This window comes from Corylus avellana, chromosome ca10 (assembly GCF_901000735.1).
Source record: "Corylus avellana chromosome ca10, CavTom2PMs-1.0".
Lineage (NCBI taxonomy): Eukaryota > Viridiplantae > Streptophyta > Magnoliopsida > Fagales > Betulaceae > Corylus > Corylus avellana.
The window spans coordinates 2,312,331-2,335,402 of NC_081550.1; the positions used below are offsets into that span (position 1 = coordinate 2,312,331).

The following is a 23,072-nucleotide window of genomic DNA, read 5'->3' on the forward strand; positions in this document are numbered from 1 at the left end:
TATAAAAAATAAAAAATAAAAATATATAGGGGAACATTGGTCAGATCATCAAGTTTTTAGCCCCTTCTACCATTTTAGACAGATTTTCTCCGTGGGATTTTCATCCTCGCAGGAACAACGTTAACACATCTTTCAATGAATTTCCTGTTTTTGCCACTAGTCATTAGTCTACTTCTCTGGGGAAGATTCTACGTCGTCATTAATAATTAGTTAAAGACCTTTGACAGATGTTGATATTTGTCTCAGTAATTTTTGACGATTCCCATGTATAATGAAAACAAATTATGAGGTGGCCCTTTTAGTATTGTTATGCCACCATATAATTTTGACAAGTTTTAGATTGTCTCGTCACCACTTTAATTAACCACCACAGCCACAGGATCGGATCGGCAGTCGGCAGATTTATAGAAATCTATTTCAGTCTTGAATTAGGTAATTACGTTCTAGAAGACTAATTATGTGTCCTGCTTTCTGATTAATTTATAGGTTTCCATACTATAATGAGGAGAGAGAGATAGAGAGAAAGAGAATAGGAGATTTTGCGTGGCTTCAATTGCACAAAAAGATAAAGTTAAAAGAAATGATTATTTTCTATAGTTCTATATCACCTCACCATAAAGTTTTTGTACATTCTGTGTGTGATTTTTTTTTTTTTTTGTTTTTTTGTTTTTATAAGTATGTGGGATTTGAACTAACTAATTAAGACTAATATAAATGTGTGTACTAAATCTTACATTAAGGGCCCGTTTGGGAGTGTGCGATTTTAATAAGTGCGATTTTAAAAATTGCATTTTTAAAAATTACGTTTTTAAAATCGCTACTTTTTAAAATCACACAGGCGTTTAGTAAAACATACTAAAAAGTACTTTTTTTATCAATTGAGTGTTTGGATAACATTAGCATATAATTGCGGTTTCATGACCAAATTACCAATAAGGATAAACAAGACAAAGAGGATGAAGAAAAAAAAAAAAGAGAAAAGAAGGGTTTTAATATATTTTAGGTGGGTATTCTTGGTATTTTTTTCATTCCCGTTCTAAAAAAGGTAACTATTGCGTCAAATATCTTTTTAATAGAAATTGTAATTTTGTTTTAAATTCGCACTTTTTCAAATAAGCACCCTCTAATCAGCTTATGGAAATCGCAGATTTTTTTGCCATTTTAAAATTTGCGTTTTTAAAATCGCAATCCCAAACACCCTAAAGTTGCGATTTTGTTTAAAATCGTAGATTATTTTTTTGAAAACGCACTCCCAAACGCACCCTAATTAAGTCAATCTGGATTATATAAATTAAGAGTATTAATGTTATATATAACATCTTATCTTATTTTGTTAATGTGTCATTGCTAGGGCTGGTAATTTAATTAACTTGCGACACGTGAACCCCACACGTAAGGTTTAGGTTAAACGGGTTCAGGTCGTAAACGAGTTATCCGTTTATGAAACATTTAATAAACGTGTTGAGTTGTGTCAACCCGCGAGTTCACGGACCGATTGACACGTTTGACCCATATATATTTTTTTATTTTTTTTATTTTTTTTTGCTTGGTTGCTGGGATTTTGTCATTTTGGTTTGGCTATAAAAATTAAAATGACTTTAAATGTGTTCACGGGTCAGGTCGTGTCGGATTGCAATCTATTAACATTTAAATTAAACGTGTTCACAGGTCGTGTCAATTCGACACGACACGTTTATCTAAATGAGTTACATGTGTTGTGTCGTATTACTCGTTAAGAAAACGTGTCATGTTTGGGTTTGGCATAAACGGGTTCATAACATAAACGGATTGACACAAACTCGACACACCAACACGTTTTGCAAGCCTGACTCATTGCTAAACAGTTCTTGAATATATATATATAAACTAATGATGCTTTTTTAAAGTGAAATAAAAGTATGATTCTTGACATTTCTCTATAAATAAATATAAAACTTTTAATTGTGACACTTAAAAAAGTTAGTTCTACAATGAGAATTGGTATCTTGAGCGGCTTCAACCCCTCCAAAATTTTTAAAATACCCTTAAAATCCATATTTTTAGAAGGCAAATCTCAAAAGTCGTTAATTATTCCTCATTAGAATTTTTCGTTTCCACCCATGCTTGAGAGTTTAAAGTCCCCGGCCAACATTGGTTCCTTATTAACTAATACGGGACTTTATAAGTAATTGTATGGTGAATTATAATCGTAATGTGGGTACGTAACACTTTTACATTAATCCTAAAGGATTTTTCCAAAATCTTTTAAGGTATAATATAATGTTGTGTGTGTATATATATATATATATATATATATATAATGGAGTAATTTCTACTTTTCCTTATGAATTGAAGCTCTGCATAAAATTTAAGCCAATCAGGAATACGAAACTATATATGATTTGGACCGATTGAGCATGCGCCACGTGCAATATTATCATCATTATTATATTTTTATACCGTAAGATACACGTGTGCGCTGCATGAATGCGAGAGAGAGATTATGTGAAGTGGAAGCAAATACCTTGGCTTGGTTAGAAAACAAAGTGTTCGTATATTTTTTGATGAGTATCATGTGAGCGAACGAAGAGATTTGTATTAGAAAAAGACAAAGCTCATGGAGTCATGGAGTCAAAGACAAGACGACAACCTCTCTCTCTCTCTCACAGAGGTCCCCCTCCAAACCGTTTTCTACTCAGACCCATCAACCAATCCCCCCCTCTCTCTCTCTCTCTTCCCTATATTCTAAGCAAACCCCACAACCATCAATGTCATCATGATCATTTTTCCCACTTCATGAAGCCTCCTCTATTTCTCTCTCTCTCTCTCTGTGGCTCTTTGTCTATAAAGTATTCACTGAGCTACACCGACCCTGTTGGGAGATATATAGAGCACCAATTGATTATACCGGAGGATATCCGCCATCCATCCACCATCCACGGCCTCTCAAAATGAGGAAGCCAGAGCCCTCCTCAGGCGCAGCCGCCGGGAATAAAGACAACAACAACAACAAGCTAAGGAAGGGGTTGTGGTCGCCGGAGGAGGATGACAAGCTCATGAATTACATGCTCAACAATGGACAAGGTTGTTGGAGTGATGTCGCCAGAAATGCCGGCCTCCAGAGGTGCGGGAAGAGCTGTCGCCTTCGTTGGATTAATTACCTCAGGCCTGACCTTAAGCGAGGCGCCTTCTCTTCCCAAGAAGAATCCCTCATCATCCATTTGCACTCCCTTCTTGGCAACAGGTTCTTTCCCCATCTCTTACATTTGCATGCTTATAATTCTGTCTACGTACTATATATATATATATATATATATATATATATATATATATATTCACTGCACAATCTTCCCTGCTTGGCATCTAAAATCTCTTGTTGCTGTGGTAGGTGTGAGCACCTCAAGCATCGAGCTGGTCACTTGTAGATTGCTTCAAAAACCGTCATTTTTAACGGCCCTTTTCTTAGTCCTCAAGTAACAAAAATTACATTTTTATCTTATAATGTTAATACGATGGTTTCAACGAACTCCTTAGATGATTGGTTAAGACTGTTATGTCAACGTTATAGATCAAGATAATTGATGTCACCGGTGGAATCCATCCACCCACCCACCCTTTTTGCATTAAAATAAAATTTTATCTAACTCAAAAAAAAAAGGTGAGGTAACTAATTTGGTAGTTTTATAACTTAGAATATTGACAAACTGGTTTCTCTACAATTTATTTATATCAATTTTCTATGCAAGAGGTGGGGAAAATACAACCTTATATATAGTGCTGTGATGGCATTATATATGTGCTATATGCATACATGGCATAAACATGGCGATTATTTTACTGGTAAATGTAATAAACACTAACAGAAGCGGATGCATAATGCCACTTATCTGAATCATTCTTATCATGAAAACTTCTTGAACCGACAAAAGAAAATCATTAGTTCCGGGAAAGGAAAGAACAAGAGCAACCAGACAAAAAAGCTCATAATCACTCTTTGTTCTAAATATCATATCATCATCCAAACCTGACCCAGAAGTTGCTATTAGCCATCGACTATATATGACCATGTAATTAATTTGTACATTCTCCTGATCATAAAGCTTCAGATTTATGCGCACACATACATACCATGTACATGCATACGTACATAGACTCACATATATATATATATATATATATAGGGGCGTAAACCCCCAAACTTCAATGTGATCTCCATTTTTTTTTTTTTTTTTCTTTGGGGCTACACCCACCGGTGAAGCTATCCAATTCATGTGGAAGGGTTCGCTTCACATAGGTATGTACACAAAGTGGTCCTGTCTTAAAAAAAAATTCTCGTCATTAAAAAAACTTCAATTTTTTATCCCTCTATTTTCTTTTTTGTTTCTTTTTCGTTTTGCCACCTACACTTAAAAATCCTAGTTTGGACTTAATATATTATGTACTTAATTGTTAATTTTTTCTGTACGGATGTATTTATTCAGGGACTAATATTTCTTTTCTGCTTTTCAAGGGATGCATGATAGTTTTATATATATATATATACTCCTTGTGGACAAGTAATGCAGAAAAGGACATTGGCCCTCCGATGTCTACAGCTTATATATATCTAATAGAAATATAATATATTCCTTGTGGACAAGTAAAGCAGAAAAGGACATTGGTCCTCCGATGTCTACAGCTGCTCTTTGAGTTAATGATACTCCAAAACCTATATATAATATATAAATATATTTGTTTTTCAGGAATATTCAAGGTTTCATGAAAAACATGCATTTATAATACACAAAAATAATTAAATCTCCCTACCTACATGACTAGTCTTCATATAACTTTGCTTTTTATATACTCCTTGTGATGAGAGACAAATTAATAAATTGACTAAAAAGAAAACCAGTGCCTTTGGTGTCTATGTCTGCCTTGAAAACACATCCTCACCCTTTTGCTTTATAAAATTAATTGGCATGCATGAAATTCATATATACGCATAAAGCTAGAAGCATGCATCCACATCACTTTATTTAACTAAAATTGACACTTCATATTTATTGTTTGTTTCTATTTCGTAGGTGGTCTCAAATTGCTGCACGCTTGCCTGGACGCACGGACAACGAGATAAAGAACTTCTGGAATTCAACAATAAAGAAAAGGCTAAAGAACTTGACGTCATCCATACCATCTCCAAACACAAGCGACTCATCATCGCCTAAAGATCATGTTATGGGGGGATCACAAGGCATCATCATGCCCATGTACATGGATTCATCATCATCATCATCTGCCATGGCCATGAACCACATGATTAATGATCCAATATCGTCGCATGTGCTCGAGCATGGCTTGAACATGTCAAGTAATGGGTATCTTAATGCAGTTCCCCAATACATGACTCATCATCATCATCATCATCATCAGATTGGTGTATGTGGAGATCATAGCTTTCATGGCGGAAATGGGGTTTTTGGGTTAGATGGGGAGATGTTTGTTCCTCCATTAGAGAGTGTGAGCATTGAAGAAAAAGCAAAAAGTACTGAAACTAACGGATACAAGAAGGCAACGAGTAATACCACCATGAATAACAGAACAGAAAACCTATCTCGGATTGGAAATTATTGGGAAGTAGATGAGCTTAGAATGGGGGAATGGGATTTGGAGGAGTTGATGAACGATGTTCCCTCCTTCGCTTTCCTTGATTTCCAAGTTCAGTAATCCATTGGGGGATCGACCCACCTCCCAAATATTTTCCTTTTTTTTTTTTTTTTTTTTTAATATGTATATTTTTTTTTATGTGAAACTCTTAATTAGCTCTTCCCTTTCATAGATATTCTCCCAATATCCAAACCCTTCTTAATTAGGAAAGTAAGAAAAAAAAAAAAAGCATTGTTTATAACAACCTAGTACTCTATAGCTTTTGTTGTTTGCCTTTACAATTACACAGTTTTTCTTTTGCTGTACTGCATAAAAGGGTCTGAAATAAAGGTCACACTTTGAGAGGTATATGTGTGTATATATATATATATTGGTGACCATGAATTCTTCTTCTTATGTACCATATGCATGCATGCATCCCGCTTGCCTCAATCTGACAACTTTTTTTTCTTAAACTGTCTGAATTTCTGTAAAATTTGAACGTTTGTATAGTATAATAACAAAATCCCAATCAAAACTTTAAGTAGATTTGGGTAGTTTTTGTGCCAAAATTGATATACACAAGTCGTAGTAGTATGATGAGATGGGTGTACAAAAATATGTGTGGGGAGGAGAAAGTTGTTATGAGTGGAAGATAAGTAGGCTGGCTGTACAACACTTTGATGAAAATGGGAAGATTCTCTGTCTTTGTCTCAGCCTCTCCTTTTTCTCTCTGTCTCTCTCTCTCTCTCTCCAAGCAGAGTGCATGTGGATCATTTTTCTTCTAATGGGGTTTAATCATTTAGTTGAGACGTCCACTTGGACCCGAATTCACCATTAAAGAACATTTAGTCAGCTTGCTCTCATTGTAACATCTTTCTCACCCCCAATTATTTTATTAGTTAGTTAGCCCATATTGTGGTTGGAATTAGGCAGTAACTACAACTCTATGCCTTTCATTGGGATGGCTAAAGATTACAACATTTTGTCACCTTGTTATTCAATTTGACAAATATAAGTGTGCAAAGAGAAATTTGGCCATGCTAATGAAAACCTCACTCATGAAGTGAATACAAAGCAATCTTGGAAAATGACCTCACTAGGAGGAAAACATGCATTTGAAGTATATGAGTAGTAGGTAGCACAACATGGGAAAAAAATAAATTTGACAAGTAAATTTAAAGGAAAACTTTACTTACTTACTCTTGTGCCCTTTTAATGACCCCCTAAAAATAAAACCATGCCCTTAGTTTAAAAAATTAAGAAAAGAATAGGAAAAAAAAAAAAACACCCACGATGTGGGCAAGGTCATTTATTTTATTTTATTTTATTTTTCTTTATTAAGAATTAACGAAAAATTCTAAAAAAAATCGTGAGTGATGCATTAAGTATCATATAATATTTAAAAAAAGAAAAAAATTGGAATAAAAATTATAGCAATTTAGTTATAAAGAGGAGGCGGCTAGTTTGGGGTAGAATGAGAGATGAAGTAAGTGCTCTTGAAAATGATTTGCCTTTAGATTTTTGATCAGCGATAACTAACATTCATGGGAGGATTAATTATTCAACTTGGAAATTTGCAAGGTACGTTGTTTTCCTTGAAAGCGACATGCTGACCGATGATAACGTGGATTTTCATGTGTTTGACTTTTTTCACAAATCTAAACGTCTTGGATTTGGACGTTTCAATTGCTTTTGTCGTGAAAGTATACATGGAATGATGGAATACATTCATACAGAAGCATGCTTCTCTATGGCTCATCATCATCATCCAGTTTGGTTCTTTAACCAATATTTGGGCCTCAATACAGAAAGCCCAATGCCTCAGCATGTTAAAAGGCCTTTCTTGGAATCCCAACTTTAGCCCAGCCCACTCATGGAATCCCAGACTAAAGCCCAGGTCTCGAAGATTTGATTGTCAGTCAGGAGTAATGATGGAAAGCACGCCTGGCGTGCATCAACAGTGATGCACGCCAGGCACAAAATTTTTTTTTATTATTATTTTATTATTTTTTTAAAAAAAAAAAAAAAAAAAAAATTTTTGCTGCTTGGCGTGCGTCGGCGTGCCGCCGCCATGCTACATCATTACTCGATAGGTCTATAGTGGTGTGGGTAAAGATAGATGGCAGCGGCGTGCATGTACGCCGATACAAAATTTTAAAAAAAAAAAAAAAAAATTTTGTGCCTGGCGTGCATCACTGTTGATGCACGCCAGGCGTGGTGAATATCTTTACCCATAGTGATTATACCATCTGAAGGTAAGCACCACCTAGGATCAGAAGTTTGAATAACGGTTGGAATCTTATACAATAATAATTTTTTTTTTAAAAAAAAATTAGGCTTTTGTTTTACCACGTGGACTGATGAGGTTGCTGGTTAAGTCCAAGTTGGCCTTTAGGTTACATAATTCCATTTCATACTCTTGGTCGTTCAGAAAGGACGAAGGTTCAATGACAGCGTGGTCCCTCGTCCCTTCGCTGTTCGTCAGCAAAATCCCCCACGTTGCCGAGTTACTCGCAACACACTGCACATGCAAAATCTATGCTGCCAGCCTGCCACACTGCCACTTCTTACTTAGTTCTCACTCTCAGGGCCAATTTCGCCATTTTCCCTCGCGTATCCGAACCAACGGCAACACGGCAACACTGGCCTCAGATCTCCTGCTGACCCTTTCCAGAATCCACTTTTTGGTCACCCACCTCATCACCAAACCCAAGCGCCAAATACGCCTACGCCAGCTGTAGATATCTCCCTCCACTACCGCGACGCCACGTAACATCACATAGCGATTACTGGAATCCGTCATCCCGTCCACGTCACCAAAAAGCTTGCTCGAACTCTAGTAGAGACTCAATAGAAACCAGCCACGTGGCAAAGGAGACTCTCTCTCTCTCACAGAACTGAAAGCTCCAAGCTGGCCGGTGACACAGAGGATCTGTGGCCTGTGGCGGACATTTCAACCTCACGACGTCATTCACGAGACAAGAAAAGCTCCAAAACCCAACCGAAAAAAGTCAAAACCCCGGATATTCCCCACACCACTCCCACCCTCCGATCCTCATCCGACCGCCCACGTTCCCTCCCTCACAGACCCCGCCTCCTCCACAAACACATTTCTATAACCCCACGCACCCGCTGAGTCACACTCGCAGTCACTCAGAGACAGATCTCCGCCACCAAAACGACATGGCGTCGATCGCTCTCACCTCCTCACTCTCCTTAGCCCCTCCCTCCCTCCCTTCCCTCCGTTCCCGCAAACCCACTCGCTTCGCCGCTCAATTCCGCTCCATCTCCACCCCTTCCCATTTCTCACGACACCCCAATTCCCTTTCTCTAACCAAATCCGCTTCCACTTCCCTATTCCAAACACACCCTAAACCTAACCCTTACCATTCCAATGACACTAAATTTTCCGTCAGATCCGCCGCTAGTGGTGGCGCGGCTGTGGCGGCGAAGCCTCCTTCGCCGCCGTGGCAAGGCGCCGCAATTAAGCCACTACTGGCTTCGATTTTGACGGGGGTTATCCTCTGGTTCGTGCCGGTTCCGTCGGGAGTATCGCGCAACGCCTGGCAGTTGCTCGCCATCTTCCTCGCCACCATCGTCGGGATCATCACGCAGCCCTTGCCTCTCGGCGCCGTGGCTCTGATGGGCCTGGGCGCGTCGGTGCTCACCAAGACACTGACCTTCGCTGCCGCCTTCTCGGCCTTTGGCGACCCGATCCCCTGGCTCATCGCGCTAGCCTTCTTCTTCGCGCGCGGGTTCATCAAGACCGGGTTGGGGAACCGAATCGCATACCAGTTCGTGTCCTTGTTTGGGAGCTCGTCGTTAGGGTTAGGGTACAGCTTGGTGTTCAGCGAGGCGCTCTTGGCGCCGGCAATTCCGTCGGTGTCGGCGAGGGCCGGCGGGATCTTCCTCCCGCTGGTGAAGTCGCTGTGCGTCGCGTGCGGTAGCAACGTCGGCGACGGGACCGAGGAACGGCTGGGGTCGTGGCTGATGCTTACTTGCTTCCAGACCTCGGTGATATCGTCGGCGATGTTCCTGACGGCGATGGCAGCGAACCCGCTGGCCGCGAACCTCACACTCAACACGATCAAGCAGACGATTGGGTGGACCGATTGGGCGAAGGCGGCAATCGTGCCAGGCTTGGTGTCGTTGATTGTGGTGCCATCGATTCTCTACGTCATTTACCCGCCGACGGTGAAGAGCAGCCCTGACGCGCCGAAATTGGCAAAGGAGAAGCTGTCGCAGATGGGCCCCATGAGTAAGAATGAGATTATTATGGCTGGGACTCTGCTTCTTACGGTATTAAATCTTTCTTTTATTTTCAAATGTATTGGTTTTTTTTTTTTTTATAATGCTTTTTTTTCTATTTTTAGTTCCGGGTAATAATGATTGGATGTAGTGCCATGCAATCTATCATTGAACTTCCTTAATATGCTTGTTTTCATTGACAAGATGTCTTTCCTAGAAGTACTATATTAATTGTTTAGTTTGTTACCTCAAGTTTTATCCTGTTGTTGCTTTCTTTAACATCAGTTTGCTACTTTTAATGATCATGTCATTAGCTCTATGTTTATTGCCTGTATGCATATTGCAACAGTCCTTGCCAGTAAATTGAAAATGGATTGTTCTTCAAGTGATTTTCTCGTTTCAAATGGAGATGCACAGAAATTTTGGTTGGTGTTCTTGTTGGTAACAAATGTATCTACTCTTAGGAGGAAATCATATGGGAATTGATCTTTTTGTTGCATTCAAGTGTATCAATTCAGTAGGGATTCTCGGTTGATTGGGGAGAATGCAATTTGGGGTAGAGTGGAGGGGAAGGATGCTGTGCTTTATCTTGTCTCTTCTTTTTTGTGTCAACAACGTGCTAGTTTCTAGAGCTTTGAAAGTTAGTCTGATTTTGGGCAGGGTAATTCATCTTCTTTCTCGCTGATTGTTGTGGGGGGTGCTTTGAGTGGGATAATACAAAAGAAGCTAATTTTTGGAAATCTTGAGGGTTTCACTACATAGGTTCGTTTGGCAAGTGAATCTTTTTTCTTATGGCAAGTATTGAACACTTGTCAGCTATCTCCTAGTCTTGTTATTGGGATTGGATTTCTAGTAAATTACGGTAAATCCCTGTCCATGATGTGGCATTGGGGTTTTTGGGTTGAAATTGAAGGTCATTGAAGTGGGTTGGTGCTTTTAAAGTATGGGCTTTCTTACTTAAAAGTGATCAGTGGGTTACAGAGGTTGCTGGCGCTCATGCTTTTGCCTTCGGCAAGGGAATTTGAACCTAAATCTGGTTCTTCAATGGATGATTGAATGCGGTTTTGGATTGATCATCACCGTAGTAAGTTACAGGGTAAAACCGTTTCGGTCATGGTTTTGCTTGTTGGTTGATGCCAACTTAATTATCAACTTGAAGTTGTATTATTTCTTCCCTTGTTAATGCAATTTGACAGGTGTTGAGTTCATGCCTTATATTGCATTTAGACAAATGCATCGCCAACCTCATGCTGTTGTCAATTTGTATGCAGTGCTATATATGTCTATTTAACTTCTCCATACGTTTTTATAGTAATACTTCTCTCCTCTGTTTTCTACTATATCAGGTGGGGCTCTGGATTTTTGGTGGGATGCTGAATGTGGATGCCGTCACTGCTGCCATTCTTGGATTATCGGTCCTCCTGGTGACTGGAGTTGTGACATGGAAGGAGTGCTTAGCTGAATCAGTTGCCTGGGATACCCTTACGTGGTTTGCTGCCCTCATTGCAATGGCTGGGTATCTAAACAAATATGGTCTCATCTCCTGGTTCAGCCAATCTGTAGTCAAGGTTTGTCTCTCTTTTTCTTACTGGTATCTCCTTGTGTGTCCCGTTTCTCAATCATGCAAAAGATAGGTTGCTGACATTGAAGCGCTTGAAATTTTACTGTTCTTGGTTGATTTATAACTATTAGATGAGTCAGTTTTGCTCCATTTGTTGTGATGTGTCCTGGACATCTCTGTTTCTAATTTTGCTATTTCTGTTATGAGTTTGAATGTGTAACCGGACAATTTGTGCCGGTTTTGATGCTGCGAAAGCAATTCGGACGTCAGTTAAGTGTCTAGATTTTATATTCCACATCCCAACTTCTGTAAGAGATTCATCACTAAAACCCTTTTTTAAATTGAAGCCTACTGTTCTGTAATATATCTTTACATGTCTGAGATTGGAAACAATACTGGAAGTTGGTTGTGCAACCTGGCCCTTCTCTTTTTTTCCTAAGAATAATGCCAAATGCATTATTTGATTTTTAATCCTGTGAATGATAATAGTATCAAAGTTTCATCATTGGGTTCAATAGATTACTTGAGATCTTTTATTCATAGGAGCAGTCTTACTGTTAGCCACTCATAAAGACTAATCAATCACTCTTGCAAGGATTGTCAAGAAAACATTCATTTTTTCCGTAATGGGATATAGAATGATTTATTTTATTATATCATATGGGTCTTACCCTAAAAATTTGCATCATTTATACTTTTGCTTGGAAAATGCTGCCTTGATATTTGCATGGTAATTAATTCAAAACTGTGATCAATAATCTATTTAAGCAAAAAGTATTCGCTAACACCATCTATCTTTTTGTACAGTTTGTTGGTGGATTGGGTCTTTCATGGCAGCTATCTTTTGGCATTCTGGTTCTTCTCTATTTCTACTCTCACTACTTCTTTGCAAGCGGAGCTGCTCACATTGGTGCCATGTTTACAGCCTTCCTATCTGTTTCTAGTGCTCTTGGCACTCCACCATTATTCGGAGCCATGGTGCTCGCCTTCCTCTCAAACCTCATGGGCGGCCTTACCCACTACGGCATTGGGTCAGCTCCTGTTTTCTATGGTGCCAACTATGTCCCTCTTGCCAAATGGTGGGGCTACGGATTCCTCATTTCTGTTGTCAACATTATCATTTGGCTAGGAGTCGGAGGGGTTTGGTGGAAGTTCATTGGCTTGTGGTAAAGGAGCCGGTCGTTAGAATTTGCCGACCCCAACCCCAACCCCAGTAATTTCAGATTTTTGTTCACCCTCAGATGCAATTTTCCCTTTCACGTTGATGTTGCTTATCATTTTTGATTGCATATCTTAGAAATAATCTTTTGGTTGCTTTGGCGGACAGACCTTAGGGGGGAAAAAATGGTATACAGACGAGGTCCATTTAGAAATTAGAATTTGTATCCGAAATTTTGATGTGGCAAGCAATTGCCTGCAATTTATGACAAGTGATTACTTGGATCATTGAATAAATCTCTCTTCCTGTTACCCTTTCATTGTGTTTTTTGTTTTTCCTGTGGTGTGGAGCAAGTGAGGCTCGAATCTCTGTCCACTGTGTGTTGGGCTTAAAGTCAGCTTGCTTTGATGTTGGGCTTTTTGGGTGCAAAGTACAAAAGAGCTGGGAATTAGATCCTCAATCGGTACTCAGGCAGCCGCCAGCCCATTGAAGTTTAGCGTATGCTTTTTTAAAAAGCATCCTAAAGCATTTCCTGCAGTAAGAGGTATTTTACCTAGTTAAAAAGCACAATTCTCTATTTTAACTACTCATTTTTTAATATTAACTCTAACAAATTTTTTATTTCATTCTTTATTTTATTAAATATATATATTTTTTTATTATTTTTTGTTTTTTTTTTTTATATCCGCAACCACTTTTGCATCATCTTGTAAATTGCAATAGAATTGATTCACGTAGCATACCTGTGTGTTATTTTTATTTTTCTATTTTTAGTTTGTCAATTATATGCATGCTATTCTTTTTTCTTTTTTTTTTTTTTTTTTTTGAGTTTTTAGTGATTCAAAAGACTTGAATTTATATCATAAATTCATGAACAGAGAAGAGAGGAGAGAGTAACATTGAGGGAGAGAGAGAAGAGAGAGAAAATAATGTGGAAATAATATTATATTCAACAATCTAATGTGCTACAGTGAATAGCAATATAAAGCTATTCATTGTAGCAGTTAATGTATAATAGCAAATATGAAGTTATTCTGTTGGAGCAAAAAAAATGACATAAATAGTTAAATGTAGTTAATATTTCTATTTTAGTTACACTGCTGGAGATACTCTTAGTTCGTAATTTTTTAATAACAAAATTCTAAACAATTTATTTTTTTCCTCTTTCCCATACATATTTTCCAACAAAGTTAACAACGTAAAAATAATAAGAGAATCTTCAGGCAGATGCTCCTCTTTCCATACGTATTTTTCTTTCTTTCTATTCTCTTTCACACGGACCACAAATCATACTACTGCCAGCACTATATTGACGTCACTTTTATCTAAGATTACGTTATTTTCAGGTGGTGGGAATATGGAAGATAAGATAGAGTAGACAAGTTGAAGTGGAAGGCTCACATAATGGCTTTGATGGGACACCATGTCCCGTGCCTAATTTTTAGGCACACTCGGTTGTAAAATATGTTGCTTCTCATTTAGTGCTCGGAAACATTTTCAATAATTTTTTTTTTAAAAAAAAAAAAACTTTGAGAATTAAAAATAACAAAGACCCTCTCTTATAATTGTTTTGTTGTTTGTTTTCCTTTCCCTTTTTTTTTTTTTTTTTTTGGGGGGGGAGCAATACATAGGAAGTTTCTTTGAAGCCATGATTTGCTCAGCATTTTTTTATTGCAAAATTCATATTTAGTCTTGCTTAATTACGTATGTATGCGCGTGTATGTGGTGAAAAATGAATGACTTTTTAAAAAGCAAAGAATGGACCTACAATTATCTACTGATCATAATGCCCACTTTTCATTATTCTAAACATCAAAAGTCTATGATGGTCACAAAAATATTAATTGCACGAATAATGTGACTTTTTTCTGCTTTAAATTTTGCTTTTTTATCATGACCAAAGCCATATTCTAGTCTTTTCGGATTCATGGGCATCAAATTCCCCCATTATTCAATTAAAGATTATGCCAGCGAATGAGTACCCTCATCTAGTGGTTAGATTTTTAGTTGAGAAAAAAACATCTTTTCATAGCAGCCTACGGCAAGGAAAACATTGTGGTTGAACAGAATCTTCTACTTATTGACTCTTGGTTACCATTTGCGTAGGTAATCCATCAATCAAAACAATTTCCTTTCAACTACAGCAGTGAATGACCATCGAAAAAGTTTTCCGAATAAAGCTTTTCTCTCAATTGAGTCGGCAGACTTTTCTTAAATTCAGTCTATTAAACTGATATATGTTCTTAAAACACGTAATTTTTACGTAATAAGTAAAGGTCGCAACATCTCAATTTTACATTAGCCCGTATAAAGAGGGAGAATTATAACAGAGTTAATGAGTGTTAAATTTCACGTTTTTACTAGATGAAACTGGGTTTTTATAAGACGTTTTCCTTGTTGTACAAGTTACAAAGATAGTTGAGCAGAAGTTATCTAAGCAAGGCAGTTTTTTTTTTTTTTTTTTCTTCTTCTTCTTTACTCTTTGCTTCAAATAGCTAGAACTGATTTTCAATTTCACATGCTATGGATTTTACTATAAAGTAGATTCACGTCACCCATGGTTTCCAAAGTTGTTAGGTCTACATCCATGCCTACGTTTTCGCTTTAATGAGCATCTCCACGACAAAAACGTTGGCTGCTAGGAAAAGTTTGGCAAAAAAGGAGCCATTGGTTGAAAGTGCAACAAGAAAAATGCTATAAAAGTGAAAATTGACCATTTACTTCTTTGCTTTTTGGGTATGAAAGTGTGGATGATTCAAATTTATAATGTTAACTTGCCATTGTAAACTAGTTTAATCAGTAAAAAAAAAAATTGAGAGTAACAAGAGATTTAGAAAGACCGGAGATAGATGTTAGGGTTTTATTCTGATTTTTGTGATCTTAGACACACGTTCGACCGAGGTTCTCTCGAGTCATTCATTGAGAGTGTCTCAAATTTTTGTACTGAGCGATTGAGTAAGGCCGAAGGATCGACCGAGCCCTTCACCATTGTGATTTAAGGTGATAAATCATTTTTTTTTAAAAAAAAGAAGCTTTTAGAGTGTTAAGAAGGCAACTGCCCAGCTGGAATTTCTATTAATCAAGTTACGAAAAGACATATAACCTCTGTCAAATGTTAAGGAAAAAACAAAAAGAAGAAAGAAAGAAAAATAGAGCACCTCTTGTGAAGCGTTAAAAACTGGCTGGGAATTAAACATGAGTGGATCCAAAGCCACTTGGCCAAAAGACCACCAAAAGTTATAATTTTTAATTTTCAAATGATAACTCTTCGTTTACACAAAAGATTTTACTAAGAAGGAAATTATATGCATTAAATTACCATTTATTCTAAAATTTTAAAGTAATAAAAAAATATAAATTTAATTATTCAATTAATATTTTAACACTTTTATTCACTCGTAAGTATAAAATTTTACCTAACAAATAAGGCTTTGTTTGGCAAAGCTTTTTCTTTAGACACATAATTGATGTAGATTGATATGAAAAAAATAAAAAAATAAAAAAATAAAAGAATGTTTGGTATAAAAAAAGTGAAGAAATTTTGTTTTGTAGTGATTTTTTTATTTGAATAGTAATAAAATGAAGAAAAAAAAAATTAGAATGTTTCAATGTTTACTTTCTTGGAAAATTGTCATGAACAGTAACAAAAGAATAAAAAAGGCTTTGCCAAACAAAGCCTAAGCTCCAATACATGAAATATCCAAAGTATAACCAATTAAATAGGACTTCATTGTTCCCAGGCCTAAAAAGAAAGTAATGTATAGCATTACTAAAAAGGAAACAAAGTTAATTTGTTGGTCAGTAAAATCAGAAATATTACTGATATATATATATATATATATATATATATATTAATTACAAGTAGTTACTGAACTATTAATTAGGGGGGGTGGGGGGTACTTTAATTCCTTTACTTCTTTAGTTCAATGGTTTTCTAGAGTCGCTGAAGTTTGTGCATGGAAGGTATAGTGAGGAACACTTGGCAGCCTCTTATAGCCACGCGAAGCTGTTGTGGATCAGTTTTGATGCAAATGGGCGTTTCAGTTGAATCTGATACTGCCACATGTCCATCTCGTTTGTGGGAAACTCCGAAGCTGCTAAAATAAAGCACTATACCATGTGGCCATGGATTAGAGGCGTGTCGTCTTCTGCTCTAAAACAACAAGATTCACCTCTCTCTCTCTCTCTCTCACACACACACACACAAATTAAACACAAAGACACACAGGTTGTGGTTGGTATATATGTTCCATTCTTATTGTTAAGGTTCTTGTGTGAAAGTGATCGAGGCAAAACTCTTGTTTTTCCTTCATGGCTTGGAATTATTAATGGGTTTCTGAGGTTTCAAAGGTGAAATGTCTGTGATTACAAGTTTCTTTGAATATATGAGCTCATACGAGTTTCTGAGTTGGGAACTTTCATAGGAAAGTTCTTTGGACTTCTTGGGAAAGTGTAAGGTACTTTTTTCTCGATGGACTTTGAATTTGTATCTTGACACACAGAGAGAGAGAACAGGACAAATGAAGCTTACGTTTTAATGGGTGTTGAATTTTCTAAAGCTGAAATGTTTTTCTGTGGTGGGGAGGTGAGACTTTAAATTTGAACCCATTAATGCGTTAAGCAGACTAATTATATGTTGTTTTGCTTTGGTGGTTCTCCAAAGGTTTTTACTCGTTTTTCAATATAATATTATTGACTAGTGACAATAGAATCTGCAGGGTCTGGAGCTCAATTAATGACCTTTTGTTTTTATTGTGGCAACATAGGCTTTGATTTAAGTCTGCTTGCTACAAAGGCAACTTGGTGAACTCATCCTCTAATGATGGCTGAAGAAGATGATCTGTATCCATCCAGGGACAAAAGAAGAATTCCAATGTCCATTTTCTTTAAAAACGCCAGGTATTTTTTTTCAGTAATTTGGATGTGGGTGTGGCCATACATACACTTCTTGTTTAGGAGGTGTTTGATTCTTTAGTTACCTTCTGGCTTGAAAATTAAGACGTAGACTATTTGTGTGTGTGCTTTTTAAGCAACAAACATGACTGCTAGACCAGCCTCCAAGGCAAAATTCTCTTTTATGTATTTTTATCTACACATGTAGATGCACATATAGACATATTATTTCAATTTTCCAAGTAATTTTTCTCCCTCCCCCTCCTAAGATTCTCATGTTTGCAGGTGTTTATCTATCAATATTCATGTAAGTGGTCTTGAAACAACTTAATAAGCTCCTTTTTCAAAAAAATTTCCCCCTTAAGCTGTATTCTTTTAAATCAATAATGCATTTTATTAAATTACCGTATATCCCAAAAATTTAAGTTAATTGGAAATGACATATTCGGGCCATGCATGCCCCACGGCTGTAGTAGGAACTCTCTTTCAGATAAAGCAGGCTCTAATTGATGCTAAGCATTCTTGTTTTGTTGGTAATTTGGGTTTCACAGGGGAGAATTGGTTGACTTGTTTTAGAAAATATCATTAGGGCTTTCTTTTTCTTTGTATGCGAGAGCTAATGCTCATGTCTCTATTTTGTGAGCAGACTCATTTTTAAACTGGACGAACTTGGTTCAGAAATAGCACAGATTGCATTGCCAGCTGCACTGGCTTTGACAGCTGACCCAATTGCTTCTCTAGTTGACACAGCATTCATTGGACAAATAGGTATTTCCATTTCTCTTTACTGTTATTGCTTGGCCTATGAGACATGGCACTGAATGAGAAATCATCTTCCTTCACCATTCCATCCTTATGTTTCTGCGTTGTTTACTTTTATGAAATTTTGGTAACTCTTGTGCTTCTGCAGTTGCCCTATTTTTTTTTTAATGCAAATTAATAATGTTGAGGACAGCCTAACACATTACATGTCAGTAAGATTGGCCCATTAGCAGACTGTAATAGTTGACAACGCAGCTTGTATTTGTGATTGGACCAAAAAAAATCTGGATATCATTCTAGATATTATTATACTTGTGTCTCAGAGACCATTGTTTTTGAAGAAACTGAGTAATGAAGTTGCCTTAACCCATACAGGTCCAGTGGAGCTTGCTGCTGTAGGCGTTTCGATTGCTCTATTCAATCAGGCATCAAGGATTGCAATATTCCCACTTGTCAGTGTCACAACCTCTTTTGTTGCAGAGGAAGATGCCATTGGAAGTGTGAGCCCTGAAGCTCAAGATTGTGAATACTTGGAAACAGGTTCAACAACAAACAGTGAACATAAAGAGTTGATACCAAAAAAAGGTATGTTTTCCATTTTCTATTGTTTCACTCTTTATTCATTCTTAACAATATACATTGGTTTTCCTCTTTTTGTATATTGGATCCTTTTTATTGGTTTCACAAGCTATCTATGTAAGTTGGTATAGTAAACATGTATAGTCCTTTTGATCTTCTTTGTCAGGTACATATGAGAATGCATACAAGTCAAGTGTCGGTAGCTTCGATATAGTTAAGATTGAGAATGAAAGAAGGCATATTCCGTCTGCCTCGTCAGCATTGGTCATTGGCGGCATACTTGGCCTCATACAGGCCATATTCCTAATATTTGGAGCAAAGCCTCTGTTAAATTTCATGGGAGTCGGTTCCGTAAGTTCTTTCGGTTAAAGTAACAAATAACTCTTGCACTTGTGCTCGATTGTCTTATTAGTTTCCTTGTGTTTCCTTGAATATCAAGTATAATGGCATTGCGCTATTATTATTTTTTTTTTATAGGATTCACCTATGCTAACCCCTGCGCACCAGTACTTAACATTGAGGTCACTTGGTGCCCCTGCTGTTCTTCTCTCATTGGCCATGCAAGGGGTATTTCGCGGATTTAAGGATACAAAAACACCTTTATATGCCACTGGTATACCTTAACAAACTGGAATACTTCAATTTTGATTTGATTATTTCAACATATAAAAAATATTCTGATTTTTTTTTAATCTTGTATACTATAGTGGCAGGAGATGTAACAAACATAATACTAGACCCAATATTTATATTTGTTTTCCGGCTGGGTGTCAGCGGGGCAGCCATTGCCCATGTTATATCTCAGTAGGTCCTTTTTAACGTTTGTCCACATTTAAAATTGACAGGGGACTTGCCTCTAATGGTTTAACATTTTTATGGTTGTTATAGGTACCTCATTTCAGTTATACTCTTGTGGAGATTAATGGCAAAAGTTGATCTCTTGCCTCCAAGTATCAAACATCTGCAATTTGGTCGATTTCTTAAAAATGGTAAGGATCTAATTGTAATGTTTACCAAAAAACTAGACACTATCTTTAACCTAAAATTTCTTAAATTTGTCCATTGAGGTTCCTCACTCTCCCAATGTACAGCCCAAGGTATTGTATGATATTCATGCAATCCCAGAGGTGTTCCATCTTGTTAGATGGAGCAGTGGCTGTAGGAAATTTGAATGAAAATTAAGTAATATCCATTTCATTGGGAAAAGACAAATCATAATTTACTAGATCCACAATGAGGTTGTTCCTGGTTTTTATCTGCCTTTTATTCATGTTTGCGTTAGCTGATGTTCTTAAGATTGGTGAAATTTTACATGATAGCTTATTTGGTACAATCTCGTTCCACCATTGCCTTTTGTTAGTCCATGTTTCTTAGTTGACATTGTGATCAGTATCTAAAATAGAGAAGTTATATTTGATCGAGAATGATAGTACCAAAGGATTTTAATCAGGAAGCTCAATGAAAAGTTATAATCCTTTATAAATATCTTGACGCTTGATTGTCTCAAAATATTTTTTGGCCTCTTCATTAAAGCTTTCCACCCATTTCAGATGAGAGAATTTTTAGCTTAACATTAGATATGGTTATTTTAATAGATTGCACCATTAGATGATTAAACAATGATTGAAATTTTAAAGTTGATACCCCATTAGTCTTTTCTTTTTTTGTGCTTGAACTCCAGGGTTTCTACTATTATTGAGGGTCATTGCTGTGACATTCTGTGTGACTCTGGCCGCATCAATGGCTGCACGCCAGGGATCAACATCCATGGCTGCATTTCAAGTCTGCTTGCAGATTTGGTTGGCAACATCACTTCTTGCTGATGGCTTAGCTGTTGCTGGACAGGTTAGCAATGATTTCTTAATTGGCTGAATCTACTGAAAAATTAATGTTTTTGCACATATCTTCATCTCTTCTCAAAGCATTGGATGAAGTAGAGTGCCAATATGCCAAGAAACCATGAAAGGCCTAAAGAGATGAAGATAAATAAAGCAATAAACATTAGCATCTCCAATGTTTTTTTTTCTTGTGCTTCATAGCAAAAAACTTCTATAAAGCTAATCACGTTGTATATTTAATTTTTAGTAGAGTTCTGTAATAATAACTTGACATTTTTAGGCAGTAGCTAAATACTGTTATGCAATTTTGTCTTTGGTTTTCTGAGATCTCCTCAACATGACTTCATGTGTACCAAATTCGCCTTTTCTGCAGCGTTTGCAAGACTATCTAATTCCAGATTGTTACTTGCCCAGCCTTTTGACTAAAGGCCTGTTTGGAATTGCGTTTGAAGAGCATAAAAGTGCTTTTAACATTCAAAAAACCCATTTGAAGAAAAAAGTACTTGTTTGGTAAAAAAATTAAAAGTTTTTTTTAATGGTAAAAAAAACCTAAAAATAGTTAAAACACACTTTTGGCAAAAACTAAAAAATGAAGCTTTTGCCCAAAAGCTCTTTTTAACTTAAAAGCTCTATTTCTCAAATATAATCCCAAACAGACCCTAAGAAAATGAGCATCAGTTATACTTTAGAAAGTAAAGAAAACTATAGTGTTTTTATCTCTCTGCCCCTTCTACAAGGATGCCAATCCTGGCTAATGATAGACCTTATGTTGTTTGAAGACTAAAGCCGTCAAAACCTTCTATAGATCTTAGCTGCAATCTTTTTCAGTGTTTTTATCTCTCTGCCCCTTCTACTTTTGATACTTTATCTCTCCATTGCTTTAGGTTCTTTTCTCTGAATTCACGTGTGCATATACTAAACTAGTAAACTTAAGTTGCTTTTCTATCTTTCAGGCAATACTTGCAAGTGCATTTGCAAAGAAAGATTATGACAAGGCTGAAGTGGCAGCATCCCGAGTATTGCAGGTGCTGTGTCATATAATCTTTTTATTTTTATTTTTTCTTTTCTACTTCCCACGTCGGTGAATGCATCATGTCATATGTCAGAAGATCATACATGTCTTACTAATTTGATTGTTCTGCTAAGAGCCTGTGATGCACTTTTACTGCAGTTGGGATTGGTTCTTGGTTTGATGCTTGCCGTCATACTTGGAGTGGGACTGCGTTTTGGAGCACGGTTATTTACGGACGATGTTAACGTCCTCCACCTCATTAGTATAGGCATTCCGGTACTCCTTATGTCAGAAACCAGTAAAAGCACTTTTGCACTTTTGAACTGTTTGATCCCAAATAATCCAGGAGCAACTTTTTCTTTTCTTTTTTTTTTTCATTTCAGTTTGTTGCAGCTACTCAACCCATCAATGCCTTGGCCTTTGTTTTTGATGGCATCAACTTCGGAGCATCTGATTTTGCATATTCAGCTTACTCCATGGCAAGTCTATAGTCCTTTCCCATTCTAAGAAAACATAACACAATTGTTATGATAACATGAAGAAAACATAAAAACATGACATTCTTCTTTCTCCAGATAATGGTGGCTATTATGAGCATTCTATGTCTATTTATTCTCTCCTCCAGTCATGGATTCATTGGTCTCTGGCTTGCGCTGACAATCTACATGAGTCTTCGAGCATTTGCCGGGTTTTGGAGGTAATTTTCCTGATTAGTATATATCCTCCCTGTCAAATGGCCATGAGGTTACTAAGAAAAAGTGTGGTTCTTGCCATTAAAACCAAATTCAAGCTTACTGTTTTCTTTTTATCAAATAAAGATTCTTATTAATCCTGTCCCACTCCATTTGCAGGATAGGAACAGGAACAGGTCCTTGGAAGTTTCTCCGGAGCTAAATGGACTTATGGCTTCCATATATAGCAAGTTGATCCATGATTTTATTCTCATGGAATCATTTTGTTGGGTTAGGTATCTTTCCTTGCTGCTTTCTGTGGCATGCTCCTCCATGCTTGGTTGACTGAAACATTATCTCCTCCTTGATACTTCTTTGTACAGAAAAACTGGAAAAATTTCATAACATGAATACAGAGAAATGAAAAATAGTTACATGTTAATCAATATTAGGGAATGTTGTAATAATATTCTTTCAGGCGTCTGCAAGGCTTTTTAAGGCTTACCTTCACATTTTCTTCCCTCAACAATTTCTTCTCCTATGGTTTTGTATATTGCTACAGAAGGTGCTAACATGTTCTGGAAAAAATCTGCTCTAGCTTGCATGAAGGAAACAATCTCTATAATTGAACATAATACTATTGATTGAATCTCTCAAGTCACTTGGCGAAGAGTAATTCTTAAAGTCATTTTTGTGTCATACAATATATCAAGAAAAAACACAGAAACAAACAAACGGCCTT

General features: G+C 36.9%; 3 protein-coding genes across 5 annotated transcripts; all 3 read left to right on the forward strand.

The window, feature by feature from the left end:
* Nucleotides 1-2,877: 2,877 nt before the first annotated feature.
* On the forward strand, nucleotides 2,878-5,935 carry LOC132164371 (transcription factor MYB46-like). Its single transcript, XM_059574875.1, has 2 exons — nucleotides 2,878-3,223; nucleotides 5,046-5,935. Exons 1-2 carry the CDS (start codon nucleotides 2,931-2,933, stop codon nucleotides 5,683-5,685), a joined length of 933 nt encoding a protein of 310 aa, XP_059430858.1. The 5' UTR covers nucleotides 2,878-2,930; the 3' UTR covers nucleotides 5,686-5,935.
* Nucleotides 5,936-8,496: 2,561 nt separating this feature from the next.
* On the forward strand, nucleotides 8,497-12,894 carry LOC132164500 (dicarboxylate transporter 1, chloroplastic). The gene is made up of 3 exons (XM_059575023.1): nucleotides 8,497-9,906; nucleotides 11,202-11,423; nucleotides 12,224-12,894. Exons 1-3 carry the CDS (start codon nucleotides 8,791-8,793, stop codon nucleotides 12,584-12,586), a joined length of 1,701 nt encoding a protein of 566 aa, XP_059431006.1. The 5' UTR covers nucleotides 8,497-8,790; the 3' UTR covers nucleotides 12,587-12,894.
* A 3,696-nt stretch (nucleotides 12,895-16,590) lies between these two features.
* LOC132164691 (protein DETOXIFICATION 42) lies at nucleotides 16,591-22,930 on the forward strand. Of its 3 annotated transcripts, none has more exons than XM_059575242.1 (14): nucleotides 16,591-17,027; nucleotides 17,342-17,474; nucleotides 18,115-18,236; nucleotides 18,606-18,815; nucleotides 18,976-19,160; nucleotides 19,287-19,422; nucleotides 19,517-19,613; nucleotides 19,698-19,798; nucleotides 20,491-20,654; nucleotides 21,601-21,672; nucleotides 21,819-21,935; nucleotides 22,043-22,138; nucleotides 22,235-22,356; nucleotides 22,511-22,930. In XM_059575242.1, the coding sequence occupies exons 2-14, from the start codon at nucleotides 17,395-17,397 to the stop codon at nucleotides 22,551-22,553; spliced, it is 1,545 nt and encodes a 514-aa protein (XP_059431225.1). In that variant the 5' UTR covers nucleotides 16,591-17,027; nucleotides 17,342-17,394; the 3' UTR covers nucleotides 22,554-22,930. The 3 variants fall into 3 exon arrangements, with proteins under 3 accessions (XP_059431225.1, XP_059431224.1, XP_059431223.1); XM_059575241.1 differs by having other exon boundaries at nucleotides 16,591-17,160; nucleotides 22,511-22,929; XM_059575240.1 differs by having other exon boundaries at nucleotides 16,592-17,032; nucleotides 22,511-22,929.
* Nucleotides 22,931-23,072: the final 142 nt, after the last annotated feature.